At 37.8% G+C, this 21,180-nt stretch overlaps 1 protein-coding gene across 1 annotated transcript in view; it reads right to left on the reverse strand.

Moving 5' to 3' along the window:
• Positions 1–11,346: 11,346 nt before the first annotated feature.
• LOC113568103 (cytosolic phospholipase A2 gamma-like) overlaps positions 11,347–21,180 on the reverse strand; it is a 14,294-nt gene continuing 4,460 nt past the window's right edge. Inside the window, exons 6-13 of the mRNA XM_035525057.1 lie at positions 18,798–18,875; positions 18,486–18,632; positions 18,128–18,247; positions 17,983–18,045; positions 17,106–17,192; positions 13,498–13,652; positions 11,660–11,825; positions 11,347–11,507 (exon numbers count right to left, since the gene is read on the reverse strand). Of these exons, the coding sequence (XP_035380950.1) occupies positions 11,347–11,507; positions 11,660–11,825; positions 13,498–13,652; positions 17,106–17,192; positions 17,983–18,045; positions 18,128–18,247; positions 18,486–18,632; positions 18,798–18,875 (977 nt within the window). The remainder of the gene's footprint in view (positions 11,508–11,659; positions 11,826–13,497; positions 13,653–17,105; positions 17,193–17,982; positions 18,046–18,127; positions 18,248–18,485; positions 18,633–18,797; positions 18,876–21,180) is intronic.

Genomic DNA, 21,180 nt, shown 5'->3' on the forward strand with positions numbered 1-21,180 from the left:
GTCACTAATAAAACAGAGTGTCTTTCCAGTGACTCAAGAAGTATGGGAAAATCTGACAGCAATGATAAACTGCTAGTCTATCTTATCACATCACTGATTTCAGATTGTAGCCTCAAGTTCCAGGTGGCAGTTGAACTGTAAATAGCAGAGGTATACACCATTCCTTTCTGGGGAAAAACAAAACAAAACAAAAATGTGTCACTAATAAAACAAAGGGTGTCTTTCCAGTGAAGGTAATTATTCATTTTGTTCTGTATTGACTGGTGTCAGCTGGATATGGAAAGTCAATAATGTTATATTATTTACACTGTTACAAAGTTCAGAAATTAGATGATTTGTATTATATTTGGGAATTTAATTAAGTTTATCAATAACTAAGTAAATAAACAATTTAATATATTACACAGAACATCCAAAAAAGGCAATTTGTAAGGCCTGCCTAGCCTCATTTTTAAATGATGTGCAGTAGTTTATCTGGGGTAATTATCTGCACTAACATATGTGAAAAAATAATATACAGTATTCAATTAAAATATTATATATGTATAATATATATGTATAATAATGGGTCACAGCCCCTATCACCTTGGTGTTAACTTTCCAGATCTTCTCTTTTAGTCATTGGTATATATTTCCAATTTCTCATATTTCTTTCTTTGTATGTTTACATAATTTGTGACTTATGTGTCTATTACCACTGCTGTTTTCTGCATCTTGTCTATGATCACAACGGTTGGTTGTCATACAGGATCTGGTTTTCTGGTTTTGTTTGGGAGGTTTTAGTTTGGTTTTCCCCAGTGCATCGGGGTTGCCATTTCTTCCCATGGCATCCTTTGTTCTCCTTTTTTCCAAGCTTGGCGTGGTGTTTAGTTTTTCCTCTTATTTGACCTGATCTAATATCTAACTGTTCTGCACATGGGTCCACCATCATTAGAGTGTGGTTGCTCACCCAGACTCCCTCAATAGAGTGAAATATTTATTAACGTAAAACATGAACAACAATGGTGGCACTCACACATAACACTAGTGACAGATATAATGATACATTTAACTAAACAAAGGTTACAAAACATTGAACAAAAGCTAGACTTGTTTAAACAGACTTCACCATCAATGACCAACACAATGAACACACTAGCAGAGGTTTAAATAGACACATGACCCATGCAGGTGCGTGCAATCATAGAGGACATGGTTACAAATGATGGTGAACCCCCTGCACACGACAGTCTGTACTGGGAGACTCGTGGGGGGGAGCATCCCATGACGTGTATAGATAGTAGCTGTGCAAGTAGCTGTGTAAGAAGTGAGGGTAGTGTTTTGTATGTCCTAGTATATATTTTTTTTTCTTTAAATTTTTTTTTTTATTGTTTTGACCTGGGTCACAATTACACCAGTGTGTTTATTTGTCTGTAAATAATAACCTCTGTATTATACACAAATACACCAAACAAAGAGATTACCATTTGTGCTTCTGTTTCTTTTTAATACATATTACCAGTTATGTTAGCCATTCCATTAGCCGTTTATCATTCCTTTCCTTTGTCAAGTTATTTTCTTTGACAATAACTCTAAACATGACCAAACATACCAAAATAACTGACAACCTAGGGAACAAAACACAGGGCTTAAATAAACAAGACAATTAAAGACTAATCAAACACAGGTGAACAGCGAAAACCAAAACAAGGAGTGGACTAGAGTGAACAGACAGGGGGTGGAGAAAAACAAACAAACAAGGAACGGAACAAGGAAATAAAGGAAAATAAACATGACAGGGAAACTATGAAAACAGGGACACCAAGAGGGTGGCCAAATTTGACACATGGGGTTCTGCAGAATGAGGAAATCCAGTCTAAATAGAAATGAGAAGCAGGAGGTGCTTACCCTGCTGCACCTATGAAGTTGTCAGGTTCACTGGAAAGACGTCCTATTTTTCTGATGCATGTTCTCTTTCCCCAAATGGAAAAGTTGCATAACTCTGAAATCCTCCACTTGGAAAATTGGGCAATGTAAGCTTGCAAACGTACTCTGTATCTTTCTAGAGTTAACTACTATGAATTGAGGAAATAAGGTAAACCCTGATGATAAATTAAAATACAAAAGTGTCTGCCTTTTTGAAAAATTATTTTAGCTATGCCGATCCTTCCTACCAGAGAATGAATTCATTTTCTATGTTTTCGGAAGGACATGCTGCTCAGGACCTTGTGGGATACTTGGATATAAACTTCCCAATTGAATGTTGTCAGCTGAAAGTCAGTAATATCATATAATCTACACTGTTAGGAAGTTCAGAAAGTAGATGATTTGTATTATATTTACAAAATTAATTAAGTTTGTTAATAACTAAGTAATAAACAATTTAATTTATTACATAAAAAATCTGAAATAGACAATTTGTAAGGCCTGGGCAATCAAATTTTTAAATCAAGTGTAATGGCCCAAGTGGTACAGGGCAAGGAGCAGGACATACAGAATCGCTTGACAGAGACAGACCTTTATTGACAACATCGGCACTCATTCCTTTCCTATAATAGAAGTGGTGAACACAAACACAGGCACTGAGATGGTGAACAGAGGCACAAATAGGACTCGAACAGGAGCAATGACTGACAATAATGCACACAGTGACAAGGGTTTAAATACAACAAACATGACAAGACTAAACTGATGCAGGTGTGAGCTTAACAATGTAGGCGTGGTTACAAACATTACAAAGTTAACGAAGAACTCCCACTCCCACTGCACTCGGTGGGCATACCATGTGACCAGTGGAAGGGGAGCATTCTGTGACATCAAGTGCAGGACATTAAGAGAGTAATCATAAATAATTCATAATTAATTATTGTAGCATAAAGTGTTCAGCTCTTTCAGCACATAGTAAATCACACTAATTGTTGTATATACATCTGTTTCATAATTACATGGGAATTACACTGAAACTATAACCAGTCTGTGAATTACAATCATCCAGTGTTATACTGCTGAATTTATATATAGCCTAACCTACATACTGGTGTTGGTATTACATTTACCAGACACGCTTAACCAGAGCAACAAACAATTTCAAGCATGTTACAGTGAAAAGAGAATGTAATGTTAGAAGTCTTGCCCAAAGACTCTTACTACATCAGGCACTTGCTCAGTTTGGGTTTAAGCCCCAGTCCCCCACAGAAGAGGACATGTTGTTACCCACTACACTGCGCCAACCATGCTATCCATGTGTAGATAATGTAAATAAACTGGGATTAAATACAATCACGGAGAGATCATGCCATATGTCACCTGGTTACAAGACACACATATGGTAAACATTAGGGATGGAGCCCAGCACCTGCAGAAAATATTTAAGGGGAGGGCCATATGGGGCCAGTGAAAATCTCAGGGTGGCACACTAACGAAGCGATACAGCACAGAGGAACTACAAAGGTAAAGACACTATATTATAGTGTTTTTATAAATTACATACTGTTAAACTCTTTAAATGTTCTCTTGTAAATATCACATTATAATATTCACATGAGATCAGCCAAGGAATTGATAATTATCTTATCAAATTTAAATGCAACTTCATCAATAAATAAAGAGGGTGGGGTAATAATATTAATAATTTTTAACTGAGAACAAAGGTTTAATTTATGTCGAGCACATTATATTTTTTACAAGTATATTCCATCATTTGAATCAAGTGTCTAATGCACTCATTATTCCCCACTTACATACATACATGCTCTGTAAAGTTTTAACTCTCCACACACCACATTAGCACCTGCTACCAATTACTGTTTTGCAATAACATATTGCAATATTGCACCTTATGACTGCTGCTCCTTGCCCCTTTGCACAATATGCTCAAGCAACTATTTAAATTTACAGGTACCTTTATTTTGTTAGTTTATTCATTGTTGTCTCACTGGTCAGTTTCTAGTTTTGTATTTCCTTGATTTTCTTTCTGGTGTATGGAGGATAAGCAAAGTTTGTTTATGCTGTGCATATGGCAATAAACTCTTGAACTACTGTAACTTGGCAAGTTAAATGTTACTAATGGGGTGGGGCTTGCATTTTCAATATATGTATGTAAGTGAGAAAGTATAGATACATGCTACAAAAATTGTATAAAGCTACACTAACCAAATAGAACTGTAAATGTAATGGCAGTAAAAAATTTACAGGAATATCTGACCAATTGCACAGTAAAAATGGTTGCTACTTTGTAAAAAGCAACAATTTGGATATATGAATTTTAATATGTTTATTTCATTTTGTTTTTCATCAAAAAATTAGATGTGCTGGATGGCTTGATAGAATGTTTGCCTCTTGGTGTGAGGGTCCCAGCTTTGAGTTCCATGTTCTCCCTGGATCTGTGTGGGTTTACTCCTCTGGGGGCTCTGGTTTCCTCCCACAGTCCAAAAACATGGAGGTTAGGTTAATTGGCTACCCTAATAAAATTGTCCTTGTGCAAATATGTGTCTCTGTGTACCCAGTGATGGTTACCCTTCTAAAATTGTGCTAGGATGGTGCTCTGTCCTGGGTGTTGTCCTCTCTCCCTGCACCTGATTCAGTCCCCGAGGAGGCTGACGTTTCTGGTTTAGAGTATGCAGTTGGCTGCTGCTTCTAACTGCTGCATGACTGGATGTAAAAGCTGTGTGTGATTATTGAAATGTGGCCTTGGGATCCTTAAAATGTGCTATATAAGTCTAACTTCATTCATTTTTTGGACATATTCTGGTTGAGTCTTCAAAAGTCTTCACTGTCTTGTTTTTGTTGTGTACTTGTATATAGCTGAAATGACAATAAAACCACTTTGAACTTTGAACTTGAACTTTGAAAAATGCTCTGTTTCCATGGAAACAGACTGTTTTGCCCAGAGCCAATGAGAGAGAGTTCTCTCTGCCGCTCTGGTTTACCCTAAACAGAGTGGTGGGATCATTGGAAGCAGCATGTGTGCAGCTGATGGTACTTTTAATGAGCTACAGTAGAAATGGAAATCACCAGAAACTGAACTTATTTCTTAGAAGTAAAATGATAGGTCATGATTTACTAAATGCTGTTTTCTGTATAGCTGGCCATGTGTGCATGGTACTGAAGCAAACACATACACAGTTTCACTATGTCTGTCAGGTTGTCATTGCTATATTTAGCACTAAAGGTAAATTCCCAACCTGTGGAAGCATTATCAGTTGCAGGAAGGGCAGTGGGGTGGCCAATAGGTTTAGCATGGTGTCTTTCATTTATCCTTCCCAATTTTATCCCATTAGTTCAGTTCCTTTTCTGGTTGTTGTCCACTGTACTGCACTGTGTAACGTGAAGTGGCCCGAGTGCCGCAGGGCGAGGGGCAGGATGCACAGACTCCAAAGTCTGGGACGTACATTTATTAACATTTAAACATAAAACACTAACAGCACTCACAAGAATTATACATGATTAACACAAACAAGAAATGGCTGACATTAAACAAACACAGTTAATAATAACGAAAACATGTAACATTACTATGAAACATTAACACAGTACAACCACACTCTACATCAATAATGACCAATGATGCTGCATGGGTTTACATACACATAGACAAATGAGGTGCAGGTGTGTGCAGGCGCGGCCACAAATGAAGGTCCTCCCACTGCATGTGGCTGCCCAAACCACGTGCTTCACGGGAGGCGAGCATTCCGTGACATGCTGTTTCAATAAAGAACAGTTTCCTTGCAATTTCCTGGCATTTCTTGGTTCTTTTTCCACACAGTTGGTTCCATCTATGCACAAATTGTTGTTTTCAGTGTTCAGAAGTCATTGTTGCTTTCACTGTCAAAGCCAAGTTGATGCACAGTTTTGGTTTCAAGACATAAAATTTATAAAGATTTTATATTTGTGATCTGGTCATTAAAACTGCACATGCTGATTGTCATGGTTTTGTGCTCTAGAATTAGAAGATTGAACTGTCTGAAAAGGATTTCCCCATCAACTCTGGTCCAAAGGGAAACCAGGAAGAGTAAGAAGAGTGATGATGGCAGTATCATGGGAGTTCCTGTAGGTCGCACTCTTGCTCTATCTTATTGGCCAAACAGCAGAAATCAGTAAGATATTTGGCAGCCAAAGCAGACACAAGCAGACTCAAGTGCTTGTTTCTTTGATTCTTTTTCTGTTTAAATACTATTGTACAGAATATAGTTAAAATCTAACATGACAGTCATGTTGTTTGACCAAACCCCCCACAAAGCTTGAGGCATGGGACTGGGAGGAACTGGGGTCTGATGTAGCCTCACTGCACAGACTGAAGGGACTGGCTCAGCACATCACCCATCACACCATCAGAACAGAGGGAGAAGACGGTCATAAGTAAGTAGTGTGACCAATACTGCAACCATAGATAAAAACTACATATTGTGTAGGAGAAATTTACAAAAATATGTGAAACCTTAGAAGAAATTAAATTAATTTATTGTTACTTAGAATGACAAAAATATATGCAGTGAAGGAACGTATTGGAAGAAATGTAGTTTGATTCTATAAAAACACAATATAGCTGGCCTCTTCCACAGGCATATGGATTACCACATGTCTGGCTTTCTATTGCTGTGAACATGGTATCATCAGTTTGGATTAGTTTTCTGTTGGGAAAGAAAGAAAAGTGATAGAAAATGTGCAACACATGAAAGTCCAACAGACATTATATTTGCTTTATTTAACTGCTATTTGACTGTGCAATTCATTCTCATTCCCAACTCATCATATGTTAAAGCTTGGTGTGATGATGACCCTGATAAAGCTGCAATGACCTCCAACCGACTCTACACACACAAACACATACAGAGACACTCACTAGAAGAGTGAGAAAAGTGGACAGATCAGCACTAGGCCTGACATTTACATTTACATTTACGGCATTTAGCAGACGCTCTTATCCAGAGCGACTTACAAAAGTGCTTTGTAATTTACTCATAGAATATATCCAAGTACAGTATAGTGGGCTAGAATTAAACATACCAATGAACTAGAATACTGTAGAATACAGGGATGAATGCTGATACCTAGAAGTGCAAAATACATAAGGTCTATCTTAAACAATGATAAGTGCTATAAACTATAAGTGCTAGAGTTTGTTAAAAAGCATAAATAATGCCCTACAATAAGTACTAAATTAGTCAGTCAATAAGGTCTTCAGTCTGCATTTGAAGACTGCAAGGGACTCTGCTGTCCGGACAGCGAGTTCATTCCACCATCTTGGAGCCAGGACAGAAAACAGTCTCGATGCTTGTCGTCCATGAAACCTGAAGCAAGGTATTTCAAGCCGAGCCGTACTTGAGGTTTGAAGTACTCGAGGTACAGATCGGGCTTTGACCACTGACCTCATGTATGAAGGGGCTGGTCCATTTTTGGCTTTGTAGGCAAGCGTCAAGGCTTTAAATCTGATGCGTGCAGCTACAGGGAGCCAATGAAGGGAGCGCAGCAGTGGAGTAATGTGTGAACTTCGGAAGATTGAAGACCAGTCATGCTGCTGCATTCTGGACAAGTTGTAGAGCTTTGATGGCTCTTAGAGGAAGACCAACAAGTAGTGAGTTGCAGTAGTCTAGCTTTGAGATCACAAGAGACTGCACAAGCACCTGGGTAGCTTCCTGCAAACGAAAGGGTCGAATCCTTCATATGTTACAAAGGAGGAATCTGCAAGACTGGGTTAGATTAGAAACATGAGTTGAGAACGAAAACTGGTTGTCCAAAGTTACTCCCAGGCTATGGGCAGCTTCGGATGGTGATACCAGGGAGTTCTCAAAGGAAACAGTAAGGTTGTGGTAAGGGTTGAGAGTACCTGGGATGAACAAAAGCTCAGTTTCACTGTGGTTGAGCTTCATCAAGTGGTGGGCTGTCATCCATGATGCGATGTCAGTCAAGCATGCCAAGATACGTCTGGAGACCTGCATGTCAGAGGGTGGAAAAGAAATAAATAATTGAGTGTCCTCTGCATAGCAGTGGTAGGAGAAACCATGAGACGATATTACATCACCAAGAGAACGTGTATACAAAGAGAAGAGAAGAGGGCCCAATACTGAGCCTTGTGGAACACCAGTGGAGAGTCTACACGGTTTGGATGTGGATCCTCTCCATGTCACCTGATAGGACCATCCATCCAGATAGGACTGAAACCATCTCCAAGCAGAGCCAGTCACACCAAGCCTGGAAAGAACAGAGATAAGAATGTTGTGGTTCACTGTGTCAAAGGCTGCTGAAAGGTCTAGAAGAATCAAAACAGATGACTATTTGGCAGCTTTAGTGGCATGAAGTTTCTCAGTCACTGCTATGAGGGCTGCTTCTGTAGAATGTGCCAGTTTGTGGCCAGACTGATTGGGATCATGCAGCTGGTTCTGGGTGACAAAAAGAGATAATTGATTATAAACTACTCGTTCAAGTGCTTTTGAGAGGAAAGAGAGAAGTGATACCGGTCTGTAGTTGGTAATGCTGGAGCTGTCAAGCGTGGCCTTCTTGAGGAATGGTACCACCATGGCACTTTTGAATGCAGTAGGCAAGTATCCAGAAGATAAGGAGTTGTTGATGACAGAGATAAAAGGAAGCAGATCTCTTGCGATTGTCTGGAACAGAGCGGAAGGAATTGGATCCAGCAGACATGTCATCAGATTGCTGGAAGTCAGGAGTTGAAGAATTTCATCTGTGGAGAGAGGAGAAAAAGAAGTCAGAGAGTTGGATGTTGGGGAATGCACATTGGTTGGAGGAGTGGGAACAGAGGAAAAGGACTGGCAGATTGCTGCAACCTTCTCCTTAAAGAAGGTGATAAAATCCTTGAGAGTAAGAGATGAGGTAGGAGGGGGAGGGGGAGGATTAAGGAGAGAAGAAAAATAGTGAAGAGCTTGCATGGATCAGATGATGATCATTTGAATTTCTCTCTGTAGTAGGATGACTTTGCAGATGTTACTTCCAGTGAGAACTTGGAAAGGAGAGACTTGTATGAGCTAAGGTCTGAATCTACATGAGATTTCCTCTACCACCTCTCTGCAGTCCTTAGTTCTCTCCTGTGGCAGCAAAATGTTTCTGTTAGCCAGGGGGCAGGTGGGGAGGACTTAGCAGGTCTAGAGGAGAGAAGGTACAGAAGATTAATTGATGAGGAGAGCGTAGAAATGAAAGTATTTGTAACTGTATCCAAAGAGAGAGAGGGTAGAGAGTCAGGGTGAGGAAGGATGGACAAAATAGTAAAAGTAAGGGAAGAGGGAAATATGGAGTGCAGATTGCGACAGAGGGAGGAGGAACATGTTGGAGAGGCCTGGATGGAAAGAGAAGGCAGGGAGAGAGAGAAGGATAGAAAGTGATGGTCCAAAAGGTGGAGGGGTGTGACTGCGATGTCTGATGTTGTGGTGGTATGGGTGAGGATCAGGTCCAGAACATTGCCTGCTTTGTGAGTCGGAGGTGAGTGGCTGAGGGTGAGGTCAAATGCTGTCAACAGCGTAAGGATGCAGGAGGAATGCAGCTTGCCTGATGGAAGGTTGAAGTCACCAAGGAGAATCAGTGTATTTCCTTCAATGGGGAATTGATGCAGGAGGATGTTGAGCTCATCAATGAAGTGATCTAGGAAACCTGGAGGCCAGTAGATGACGATAAAAAGTTTGGTGGGGAAAGACACTGTAAAAGCATGATATTCAAAAGGCAAGATGGAAAGTTTAGAGAAGGAGTGAAACGCCACTCTCGAGACATTGATGCTTTCTCTCTGCCATATTATAGCTGAATTGTATTTAATTTTATTTTGCATAGCTCAGTTTATACATGTTTTGTTTAATCCTATATTCATTAGTGTTGTTTCAATATTACTGGTATTGTATCTTCATTATTTCTCTTATGATCTGTTGTTAGTGGACCCCTTTGAAAATTAGACAAAAGTATTCTCTCCTTAATAAAGAAGCAATCAGTCAAAAAATATAATATTTTAATAATAATAATAACAATAAGTAATTATTTCACAATATTTCTATAAAATGTAGCTCACATGAGATGAAGAATCAGATGACTTTGTTGCCCCCAAATGAACCAGTCTATGCTCCACAGAGCAGGCCCCCCACATAGAGGAGGCCATGTTTAAAATAAATTTAGTACAGAGTCCCTGATGCATCCAGGCCACCAGGTGTCGGTATAAGGACTGTTTCGTAATGTGAAAAAGAATCACTGAAATAATGATTTATAGTAACTTTAGTAAAGCTGAACTTTATTTAATTCAAAACAAAGACAGTAATTACAAAACTCTCTCTCTCTCTCTCTCTCTCTCTCTCTCTCACACACACACACACACACACACACATTCTCTTTTACTCTGCCTTACTTATTTAGGTGACTTTTATTTTCTTTTTTAAACATACTTTAAACACACATTGTAGTCACTCCTCCCTTCTTATCTTACACCTGAACCTTATCATTCACATGTTTGTATGTATGTATATAAATCCTTGTGTGTGTGGATTTTCACTGATTGTATTTAGAAGCTTTACTTATGTTGCCTGTAACACCACATTCAGTTTCACATCCTCTTGCCATCCCCCATCCTTTAATTAATGTGCCTGTAATGACATGTTCAGTTTCATGTTATAATGTCACTCCCCCCATCTGAGCCTGGTCATTTGGACTTGTAACAGTATATGACAGGTTTCACTGAGGCCCCTTCCATATTCTCTAACCCAGTGACAGCATTTTGTGTGCACTGTTGCGTAGGAGATATAGGTCTCCACTGAGGATCACCTGTACCTGACTGTACTGTCTGGCTCCCTGAAGGTTCCATGTCTGATGTATCATCATCAGAATGACAGAACAACAGAACACACAATTTCCACATCTTCCTGACACTGTGCACTTTATTTATGACTGAGTTTTATTTATGATAATAAACCATCACAAATGCAGCAAAGATTTAACACACATATTTTTAAAATCAGTTAAACTAAACAACTCTGCTCCTCTATAATCAATTAAACTGAAGAAACTCTGTTGCTCAATTGAGGGAGTTATAGACAAATGTTCTAGAATTCTATAGCAATACATATGCACCTAAATATCCATACATGAAAGATTTGATTGTGTAGTAGTATTCATATATGTATGTTAGTTACTTAAAAGCAATAATAACTTGTATTCCCTTTACCAACAATAAGAAGTTGAATACCTTATCCTAGAGTTTATGGTGAAAGAGAAACCAGAAAATAATTTAAAGATAATCTATTTAATCAGACACATGTTTATGGTCACAATTTGATTGATTAACACATCTCTTGTTGAATATCCAGTTACAAATGTATATACTGTCACATTCTGTAAAATCATGTTCAGCCTGGTTATGGATTTCTTAAATGGGTTTCTTGTCTAATTCTCCTTTCTTTGAATGACTTCTTCAATCTCCTTCAGGAGTTTCTCCTTTGTGTTTTTAATGTTTAGACCAGCTTTCTCCAAAAGATTACTGATCATATCCTCACTGTAAGCCAACTGAAAGGTTGTGTATTTGTTTTCCCACATCTTAACTTCACCTGAGGAAACACAGACATTGATCATGTATAACTCTGCTGTCTTTGTTACTTCATTTCAGGATTTGAGGAAGATGTGGTTTGTGCTCATGACTTGCATGCACAGTGAAGCTAGTTACACTTCTAAAGGTTTGTTTACTGTATATTATAATTACCTTTACAGTTCATAGCATTAAAAAGAGGCATGTGAATCACAACTGGAGCATTGGGGTTGTTCTTAAACACATAGAAGTCCTCTAGTTCTTCAGTATTCCCTGGGTGTTCAACTGTAGGGAACGGGATCTGAAGAACTTTACTCATTTGAGCAACTTGATCCACTGTCTATAAGAGGAAAAATCAGAATGTTCTTAATTAGCTATGTGTGGCTACAATAATAGTTATAATTTAAACCATAAAAAATTAAGCACAGTTAAAATGTTTGTGATATTGCTTTATATATTTATTGTTAAATAAATTCCTAAACATTTTCCTCAAAAAATGCAAAGATCTGTGAATATGCATTAATAAACCAATTACAAATGCCCACTTCCAAAATGTGAGTACGGTATGCTTGCTTGAACACATTGTCTACTACACTATTATAAAACACCAAATATTGTCATCACATGAATAGACAGCTAGGTAAGTGCTGGTGAATTAGCTCACATGTTTCAGGTAGACACCAGTGGGATTTCAGTAGGCTCTCTGAGTCTAAATTTGCATTATCTCAGCAATTTATATGATTAGCACTAGCTAGTATTGTCAAAGTAATAAAGATTTTGCCACAATCATTTTTGTTTGTTCATTGATTTCATTTTTATCAGGGACAGTGCAAATTCATCATCATAAAGCAAATGCACTAGCATTATTCAACTGGCTTATGAGCTTCAGTCCCTGCGGCGGATACACAACACACAAGTTCAAATACGCAGCATACATACAAACAGCAATAGAAAGGCAAAAAGATTCACAAAGGCATTTGAAGATTCACAACAGCAGTCACAAAGGAGGTGAAAAAGGTATCCACATACCATAAGCAACCAAGATTAGCACTAACAAAGGGGTATTGATACGCACAATCATTGGAACAAAGTAACTACTAACAGGTGAAGCGCGGAACACTGATAACAAGGGGGGGGGGGGCGTGGCCAGATGCAGTGGAAGGAACATAAACATAGAGAACAAACAGAAAGAACAAAGAGAAGGAATATAAACAGAAAGTTAATGGAGACATGTTGGACAAGGGGTAGAGGACTATGACACTTTTAATGTTATAAACCTGTTCTGGCAAAGCATTTGTATAATTTGAGAAAGATGACTGACAAAAAATTATTCCTAAATGGAACAACAAAACTGCCTCTCAAGGAAGATCTGATGACTCATCTTAATAAAGTCTACAATCTTAAAAACAACACAAGCATTTATTAAATCTATCATTGTTTCCAGCTCAAAGGATTGTATATGGGGATGTTAGATTTGAAGTTTTTAATATAACATATATAAACAGACCTTATTAAACAGACCTTATTATATAGATTATATAATAATTTATATAATAAGGTCTGTTTACAGACTCCTGTACTGCTGTGCTATTAGCTTGGCCAGATGGTCAGTCAGTACATTAGACAAGGAAGAAGCCTTGCATGAAAATCTAATTTTGCTGTCTCTGTAGCTAAACTGCTTCTTAAAAACTTCAAAATAATCTAGATTAGACATATACATTAATCCGTTGAATCACTTATTCCAGTTCAGGTGTGTGGGGGACCAGAGCCTATCCCAGCAGCACAGGGCAGGAGCTGACCCAGAACAGAGCAGCAGAACATCACAGGGCAGGATTCAACCCAAAGCAGGACACCAGTTCATCACAAGTCGGCACACTCACACCATTCCAATTATTGTGAAAAATCCATCATACCCAGACCCATAGTTAGCCATCCAAGAAGTGTATTTTTGAGTGTAGGGAATCTTTAATATTACACGTTCTGTGTGTGTCTGTGTGTTTGTGTTGTGTTACCTCAAACTGAACTCCAGAATTAAAGTCAAGGGAAATGATGAGGTCAACGTTTCGCTCCTTTCGCAGTATGGACAAATAAGGTGAGTTGATTAACAGACCAGTGTCCTCATATTGTCTTGTCTTTGACTTAAGGATGCTGGTGTGAACGTCATCAGCTGATAATGAAAAATAGACAATATTCAGTTCCTTTTCTATTACTTCTGCTGCATTAGGAATTAAAGTTTTCTAGGATGTTTACAATGTTGTTAGAATGTCCAAAGTGTGTGTGTGTGTGTGTGTGTGTGTGTAACAATAAATTATCTAGATTGGATTGTTTAGAGCAATAAATAAATTGGATAGAGCAATAACTAAATGTTATGCCATGTTTAGAAAGAACATGTGAGACACTGGAAAATGTAAATGTATGCTAATATTCATAAGGCTCACACAAGACCAACATAATACTCTTAGGCCAAAGGGAAGGCTAGAAATAGATCTAGAATGATCTTAAAATGTATTATTTAAACTTTTATAAAGCAGATATCAGCCTTGGGTTTTGCATTGCCACTTCAAATTATGAAGTATTTGAGAACTGATGGCACTATCTAATAATTCTAGAGCAATTGCGGACAAGCAGGACACCAAGAAAGCTAGCATTGTTAGTTGGAGACAATCTAAACTAGCAGAACCTGCTGCAATGTACGCTAATGTGATTATTAATTAAGTTAAGGAGCCATGTTTATTGGCTACTATGCAACATTGGTTGGAGAAAGTGGAGGAAATCAAGCAAGTCAGTAAGGTGCTGGTGAGTCTGCATGTAGATATGACAGACAGCAATGGTAGCAATGTTGGGCTACAAATGAATGTGGAAGGGTTAAAGTGGTTAGATGTATTCTAAATGAGGATCTCAGAGATTAAAGTGTTATAGTTACTTCCATTTTGGGTTTTTGTGCCTCTTTGCTTTCAGTTTTGTGTTGGAGGTCCTACAGGAGATGGCGCTGCTACAAGAGCAATAACAAGTGGCTAGTTCGTCATGTGGCCAGTCGAGAGCTGATTGATCTACAGTGTCATTAGCAATTGCTTAAATACACTTGTTGAGAATGTGATGTTGCCCCATTATGTATTGAGCGGTAGACTATGTGGTCACGGTAAATGCAGGACTTCTAAATAGGTTCTTTTAAGAGGGCCTTATGAGACATCCAATTGCTTTGTAAGCTTTGAGAAGTGCTTAGGTGTTATGCCTAGAGTACTATGAGAAGTACTGATTTTCCACCTGTCGTATGTGCCTAGGAGTGTAAGGGTGTACAGAAATATATATTTTGTTGTTTATTCATATGTTCTTTCTTTTAGAGCTGTAGGAGTGGGTGTTATTTTCTTTTGCCCTTTTTCTCCTATTTTTGATATTAAGTGGTTAGTGAAGTTTTGTTGTAATTTCTATTTATTTATTTATTTCTTATGGAAGTGAGTTTCCAGAGGGTTGTTTAGTGTTTTGTTTGTTATGTTGACCTACGCCCACCCTGATGTTATGCTCCCGATATTGGGTGTTTGATTAAATAAATAAGTATAATGATAAAGTGGTTAATTCTATTACAAATCTTGCATCTCTGTGTGCTTTCCTTTACAGTACATTAGGGTTGTAACAAAAGAATAAAACAGCTCCATGTGCGAACCAGTAGAGGACATTACAAAATGTGAGTAACTAACTGAGGCAGATGTACTGTGGACTCTAAGCAGAGAGACTGTCAAACAGTGAAGCAGTCAAAATAACTGCAATCAGTTAAGGTTTTACCATTCAATAAAATAACACTTTTGCATTAGTACAAAGTCTGGCAAGATGTGCATTCTATTTTGTTATGGACATGTTGCAACTGGAAGTTTAAAAATGCTTAAGCATAATGTAACAACAAACACTAAATTGACTAATTTCGTCAACCTCCTACTGCACTTGTGCCCTCTATGCAGATCTGGCATAGTAAAATAAATCACTTAATAGCAGTGAAGGTTCTTAAAATACAGTACATTTATCAACATAAAATGTCTTATGACTAATATAAGTACTTGCTTACTGATATTGCGCATCTACATGCAACTGTTCACAAGAAATCCCATGCTGAATACACTGTGTTTTTTTGGTCAAGTCGCACAACAATCTTTTTTCTGTCATTTTGTGAAATGGCCTTGTAAAACATGCTTCTGGTATGACTCCAAATTTTGTCATAGAAAATGAAATTACCATCAAAGCAACTGTGTGCCATGTTTAAATAGTATATAGAATCTTAGAAAAGTTCTTTATTTGCTTGCTCACATCTTTGTACAAAAATGTGTTCTTTCTTTTGTAACCTAAGATAAAGAGCTATTTTCTTTGAGTTACACTAACCGGGAACCAAGGTGCTGGGGGCTACAAAATTACTTCACAAGTGGAAATCAAGGTAAATATTGGTAGTTCTGGTTGATTAGTTCGATGTTGTAGTGTTCTCTGATCTTGGCATTTTGGTTGCAGACGTTTCATCAGCAGATGAGGTGACAATTTCAGTGCGAGCATCATACTGTGTTTGGCCTGTGAGTTTTGTCATAATATTTGTTTGTTCATGGGCCTTGTTTGATCCTTGAATGCCATTGGTTGTTTTTCTAGACGTTGATTGGTTATTCAACTGGGTTTAAAGCCAGATCTGGGTCGCAGCTTGTAGGCTGGTTTCTGATTGGTTAGTTGATTTGATGTAGTGCCATGATTTGTTCCATCATCTTCAGGCGGTGCACTGGTTGGTGGGAGGCTAAATGCTTGTTGTTGTGTAGGACAACGGGCTGCATTTCTTTCATTGGGCTGAGTATTAGTTGGTTGATTGACTGATCATTTTGCTCTGACCCATGTATCAATGTTTGTTCTGGTTCTTGTGTCCAACCTTGATTAATTGGTTGGGTTGCCATTCTGACTGTCTCACTGTCTTCTGGTCCAGTTTCTTGGTTGGTCCTCTTTTGGCTGCTCATGTCCCTCTTCCGTATTGGGAAATATAGATGGTCTAGTTCAATGTGCTTGTTCACGAACTTATCCATAGAGTACCATGTTTGACCCAAATGTCTACTTCAATTTGATTTCTGAATGATTATTGTGCTACGATACACCGATTTAACAATAGAGAAGTGTTTCTGAAGGGTAATCCACATAACCAGATTATATAAAGGAATGAACAGACTAAAAATGGAGAAGTGATTCTGAAGGGTAATCCACATAACCAGATTACACAAAGACACAAGCAGACTAAACAATAGAGAAGTGTTTCTGAAGGGTAATGTAATATTATTGTCATTAATGTGATTGATAGTTAGTGAGCCACAACTAAAAGAAATGAAACACCAATTAATGTAAAGACAGACACAGAATAAACAAACGGGAAGAGCAAGGAGCAAAAACAGATTATCAAGATTGGAAGGTATAAAACTAAAATACAATGACTGATGAACCAAGGAAAGAAAACAAGAATACAGAATGTTTAGGGGAAGATGAGACACAGGTGATCACTTAAACTTTCATCAATCATACAATATGAAACATTATATTCAATCATATAAACAAAAAACTTTTTTAAAAGTGTTTCATAACCAAAATAGAATACTAGATTTTTATTTCCTACCTTTCATCTTATAGAGAAAGTTGTATGTTGTTCCCCAGTCCCACTGAGAAACTTTCTCTATGCACTTAGCAATGACTTTCCAAAAATCTGACAAGATAAAATTAAAGCATACGATTAAAGCACTGCCATCTGATTTTAGTTCTGGCTTTCAAAAGGAAGAGATTACCAGTGGAAATTGGGGGAAAATGCAGTCTTTTCAAAAATAAATGTAAAGAATGTATAGAATTACTCCAGGACAAGTCCTAATAATTTACCTCTTGGAGGACAAGACCTATAACACACATCACTTCTGGACAGAGCTGCCACCATTTTGTCCTGAACTGACATGATCCATGTTTAATGAATCTGTAGTATCATGGCAGTTCCTGATGACTAAAGACTGGTTTACATAATGTCCTACTTAATTATGACTAGTAACTGGTTTAATTAATGCCCTAATTAATAATGACTAATGACTGGTTTACTTAATGTCCATGATCCACTAGGAGACCTCTCCTTCATTCCACACTACAGGCTCTAGTGAAATCAGTTCTATAAATGTCAGGAGGTTTTTCCTGATCAAGAAGATTATGGCTTTCTGAGCAAGATTTTTTATGACTTATCAGGAAGACTTGGTAATTCTAAAACATCTCTTTCACAATTTAAGAAAATATAAAAAGGTCATGGGATTATAATATAATAATTAATGAAGAATTATTTTGATACTTGGTGTTTCAGTAGGTTTGACTGCTGTCTTATTTTAGTACTGTGAAGAAAAAAAAATTCTTCCATTTCTCAGGTGCAGTAGTTTGACACAGGCAGACTAAATATTAAATGAAAGCAAGATGCATGTTTTAGTTACACTTCCTGCCATGTACATGTAGAAGAAATACATTACCAGCAGAAATCACTGGCTCGTCCAAGGTTCTGGATCCATATTTTGTGTCCTGCTTCTTCAAACCTGTATAAACATTGTACACTAAAATGACAGGGTCATTGTTCTGAAATCCATCAGTAACGCACGTCTCTGGGCCATTACTCACCCTTCATCTCTGGGAACCAGTCAAAGAAAGAATGACAGACACACAGGGTGTGTTTCTTTAAGATCTCTTCTGTGATTGTATCATGAAGTTGTACCTTTTGTCCATCTTTATCATGCTTTCCTAAAGAGAAAAATGTTTTTGTAGCATGTGTGTATTTTTAAATGCTACTATAAACTGATACTATAATAATGAACAAATAATAATACCTTATTATAAAAGAAACAGCCATTCTGAATATTGTGTCAGTAGAAACCCTGGATTATTCCATTTAACATACATATTTATTGCTTCAAATAGTAAGAGTTTAAATAATGCATGTACTGTTCTTTGAACTATGGAATATTTAGGTGAACAGAACCTTCCAGTAGTTCATTCATGTTGGTTACGTAAATCGAAGGGTCTTTTCCTTTGTGGAAACTGATATTCATCTCCAGAAGGTTGCACAACACCTGGTAACCTTCCTCCATATGTGGTCCTTGTAAAGTGGTGAAAGTTGATTTCATCTCTGATAGTCAAGAAATGAAAAAAAAAAAAAAGTTGTGTTCTGGATTGCTAATATTATTGCTAATCATTAATAGAAACACAGTCACATTGACATTTTTACAATTAGTTTTCTTGAGTTTTGAGAATTGAACACTTATTAATATACTGATAAGGCACATTTCCATACGTGTGAAAAAGTGTAGTATTTGTTCACACATCCTGTTTCTTATCTCTTGCACATCAGCTAGGGCACTAGTACATAGACCTGCAAAAATTAAAAACAAATGAACAGAAATAAGATTCACAAGATTTACCACAGAGAATGCCAGGCAGGAGCCTGATTAAGTGCATGGGGTTCTGATTATGTGTAAGGGGGGGGGGTCTGGTTAAGTGTAGGTGGAGTCTAGTTAAATTTAAGGGGTGTGAAATTAAGTGTAGGGGGAGTCTGGAAACATGGTTCTGTTTCCCAGGTGACTGCATATTGGATAGAAATGAGCAATTGACTTCCCCATTAGACATAATAGTGATGTATTCCACTGGTGGGTTTAGACAGGCAATAATGTTTCAGTGAATCTGATGCTGTAAAGGATCGTCTTAAGACTTTAGCAATGATTTTACTGGGATGAGGTTCTCTGCTAAGTCTGGTCTGTTAGCCTACTTGAACATGGGTATTGAATAAATAATAATTTTCTGTAATAAAATTAGTATTCTAACTTGTTTTGGTAGTCTGTATTTCACAAACGAGATAGAATCAGAGTACAGCCTAACTTGTGTGGTACTGTGATGGTGTCTGATAATATAAACAACCAATTCTCATTCCCAACAAGTTATATTTTTGACACTTGGTCAGAACTAAGAAGGTGCCATTTTGTGTCAGATTTCAACACATGGGAGTCCCACAGACTTCAAACTAAATTCTTCTGCATCCAGATTTGACACTGAAAGTAAAATGGAGCCTGATCCATTCATAATGTATAAAGTAAAATAGAATTTAGTAGCCTATCTGGTACAGTTAACTGAAACTATATAGGCTTTTATGTTGTGTTTATATTTGTGATTCGTTTCTCTCATCAGACCAAAGCAGAAAAATATATTTTTGCATTTAGAAAGATGCACTGCCTGGCCCAAAAAAAGAAGGTCACACACTCTAATATTTTGTTGGACCGCCTTTAGCTTTGATTATGGCAAGCATTCGCTGCCATTTATTTCTGTCCAGAGTTGCATTAATTTTCCCCCAAGATCTTGTATTGATGATGGGAGATTTGGACCACTGCACAAAGTCTTCTCTAGCACATCCCAAAGATTCTCAATGGGGTTCAGATCTGGACTCTGTGGTGGCCAATCCATGTGTGAAAATGATGTCTTATGCACTCTGAACCATTCTTTCAGAATTTAAGCCCGATGAATCCAGGCATTGTCATCTTGGAATATGCCTGTGCCATCAGGGAAGAAAAAATCCTTTGATGGAATAACCTGGTTGTTCAGTATATTCAGGTAGTCAGCTGACCTCATTATTTGGGCACATAACATTGCTGAACATAGATCTGACCAACTGCAGCAACCCCAGATCATAGGACTGCCCCCACAGGCTGGTACGGTAGGCATTAGGCATGATGGGTGCATCACTTCAGCTGGCTCTCTTCTTACCCTGCTGTGCCCATTATTCTGGAACATGGTAAATCTGGACTCATCAGACCACATGACCTTTTTCCATTGCTCCAGAGTCCAATCTTTATGCTCCCTAGCAAATTGAAGCCATTTTTGCTGGTTAGCCTCACTGACGAGTGGTTTTCTTAAGGCTACACAGCTGTTTAGTCCCAATCCCTTGATTTCCCTTTGCATTGTGCATGTGGAAATGCTCTTACTTTCACTATTCAACATATCCCTGAGTTCTACTGTTGTGTTTCTATGATTTGATTTCACCACACATTTAAACGATCGCCGATCATGATCATTCAAGATTTTTTTCTGACCACATTCCCACCTTGAAGATGATGTTTCCCCACTGTCCTTCCACTTTTTAATTATGCGTTGGACAGTTCTTAACCCGGTTTTAGTAGTTTCAGCAATCTCCTTAGATGTTTTCTCTGCTTGATGCATGCCAATAATTTGACCGCTCTCAAACAGATTAACATCTTTTCGATGACCACAGGATGTCTTTCTACATTGTTGTTTAACAAATGAGAAGCTACTCACTGAATCAGTTAGGGTTAAATAACTTGTTGCCATCTGAAACAATCACCCATGCAGTAATTATCCAATGGGAGGCTCTTAACTATTTGCTTAGTTAAATCCAGGTGGTGATCTTTTTTTTGGCCAGGCAATGTACATTATTTATGCATTTAGTCCTGGTTTGTGTTTACAGTGACATATTTACTACTGAACCTAAATACATAATGAATAATCACATGGATACATCACATCCTGATTAATCAGCATTTATGGTGTGTATTCTATAACAGTAACTGTGATAATCCCAACCAAACTACAACAATTCTCTGTGATGGGCTAAATGCAGTTTTGAGGTGTGTGTAAGTTTCTCCTTCTACTATCTTAAAACTGGTCAAAAG

Source organism: Electrophorus electricus, chromosome 4 (genome assembly GCF_013358815.1).
Source record: "Electrophorus electricus isolate fEleEle1 chromosome 4, fEleEle1.pri, whole genome shotgun sequence".
Classification (NCBI taxonomy): domain Eukaryota; kingdom Metazoa; phylum Chordata; class Actinopteri; order Gymnotiformes; family Gymnotidae; genus Electrophorus; species Electrophorus electricus.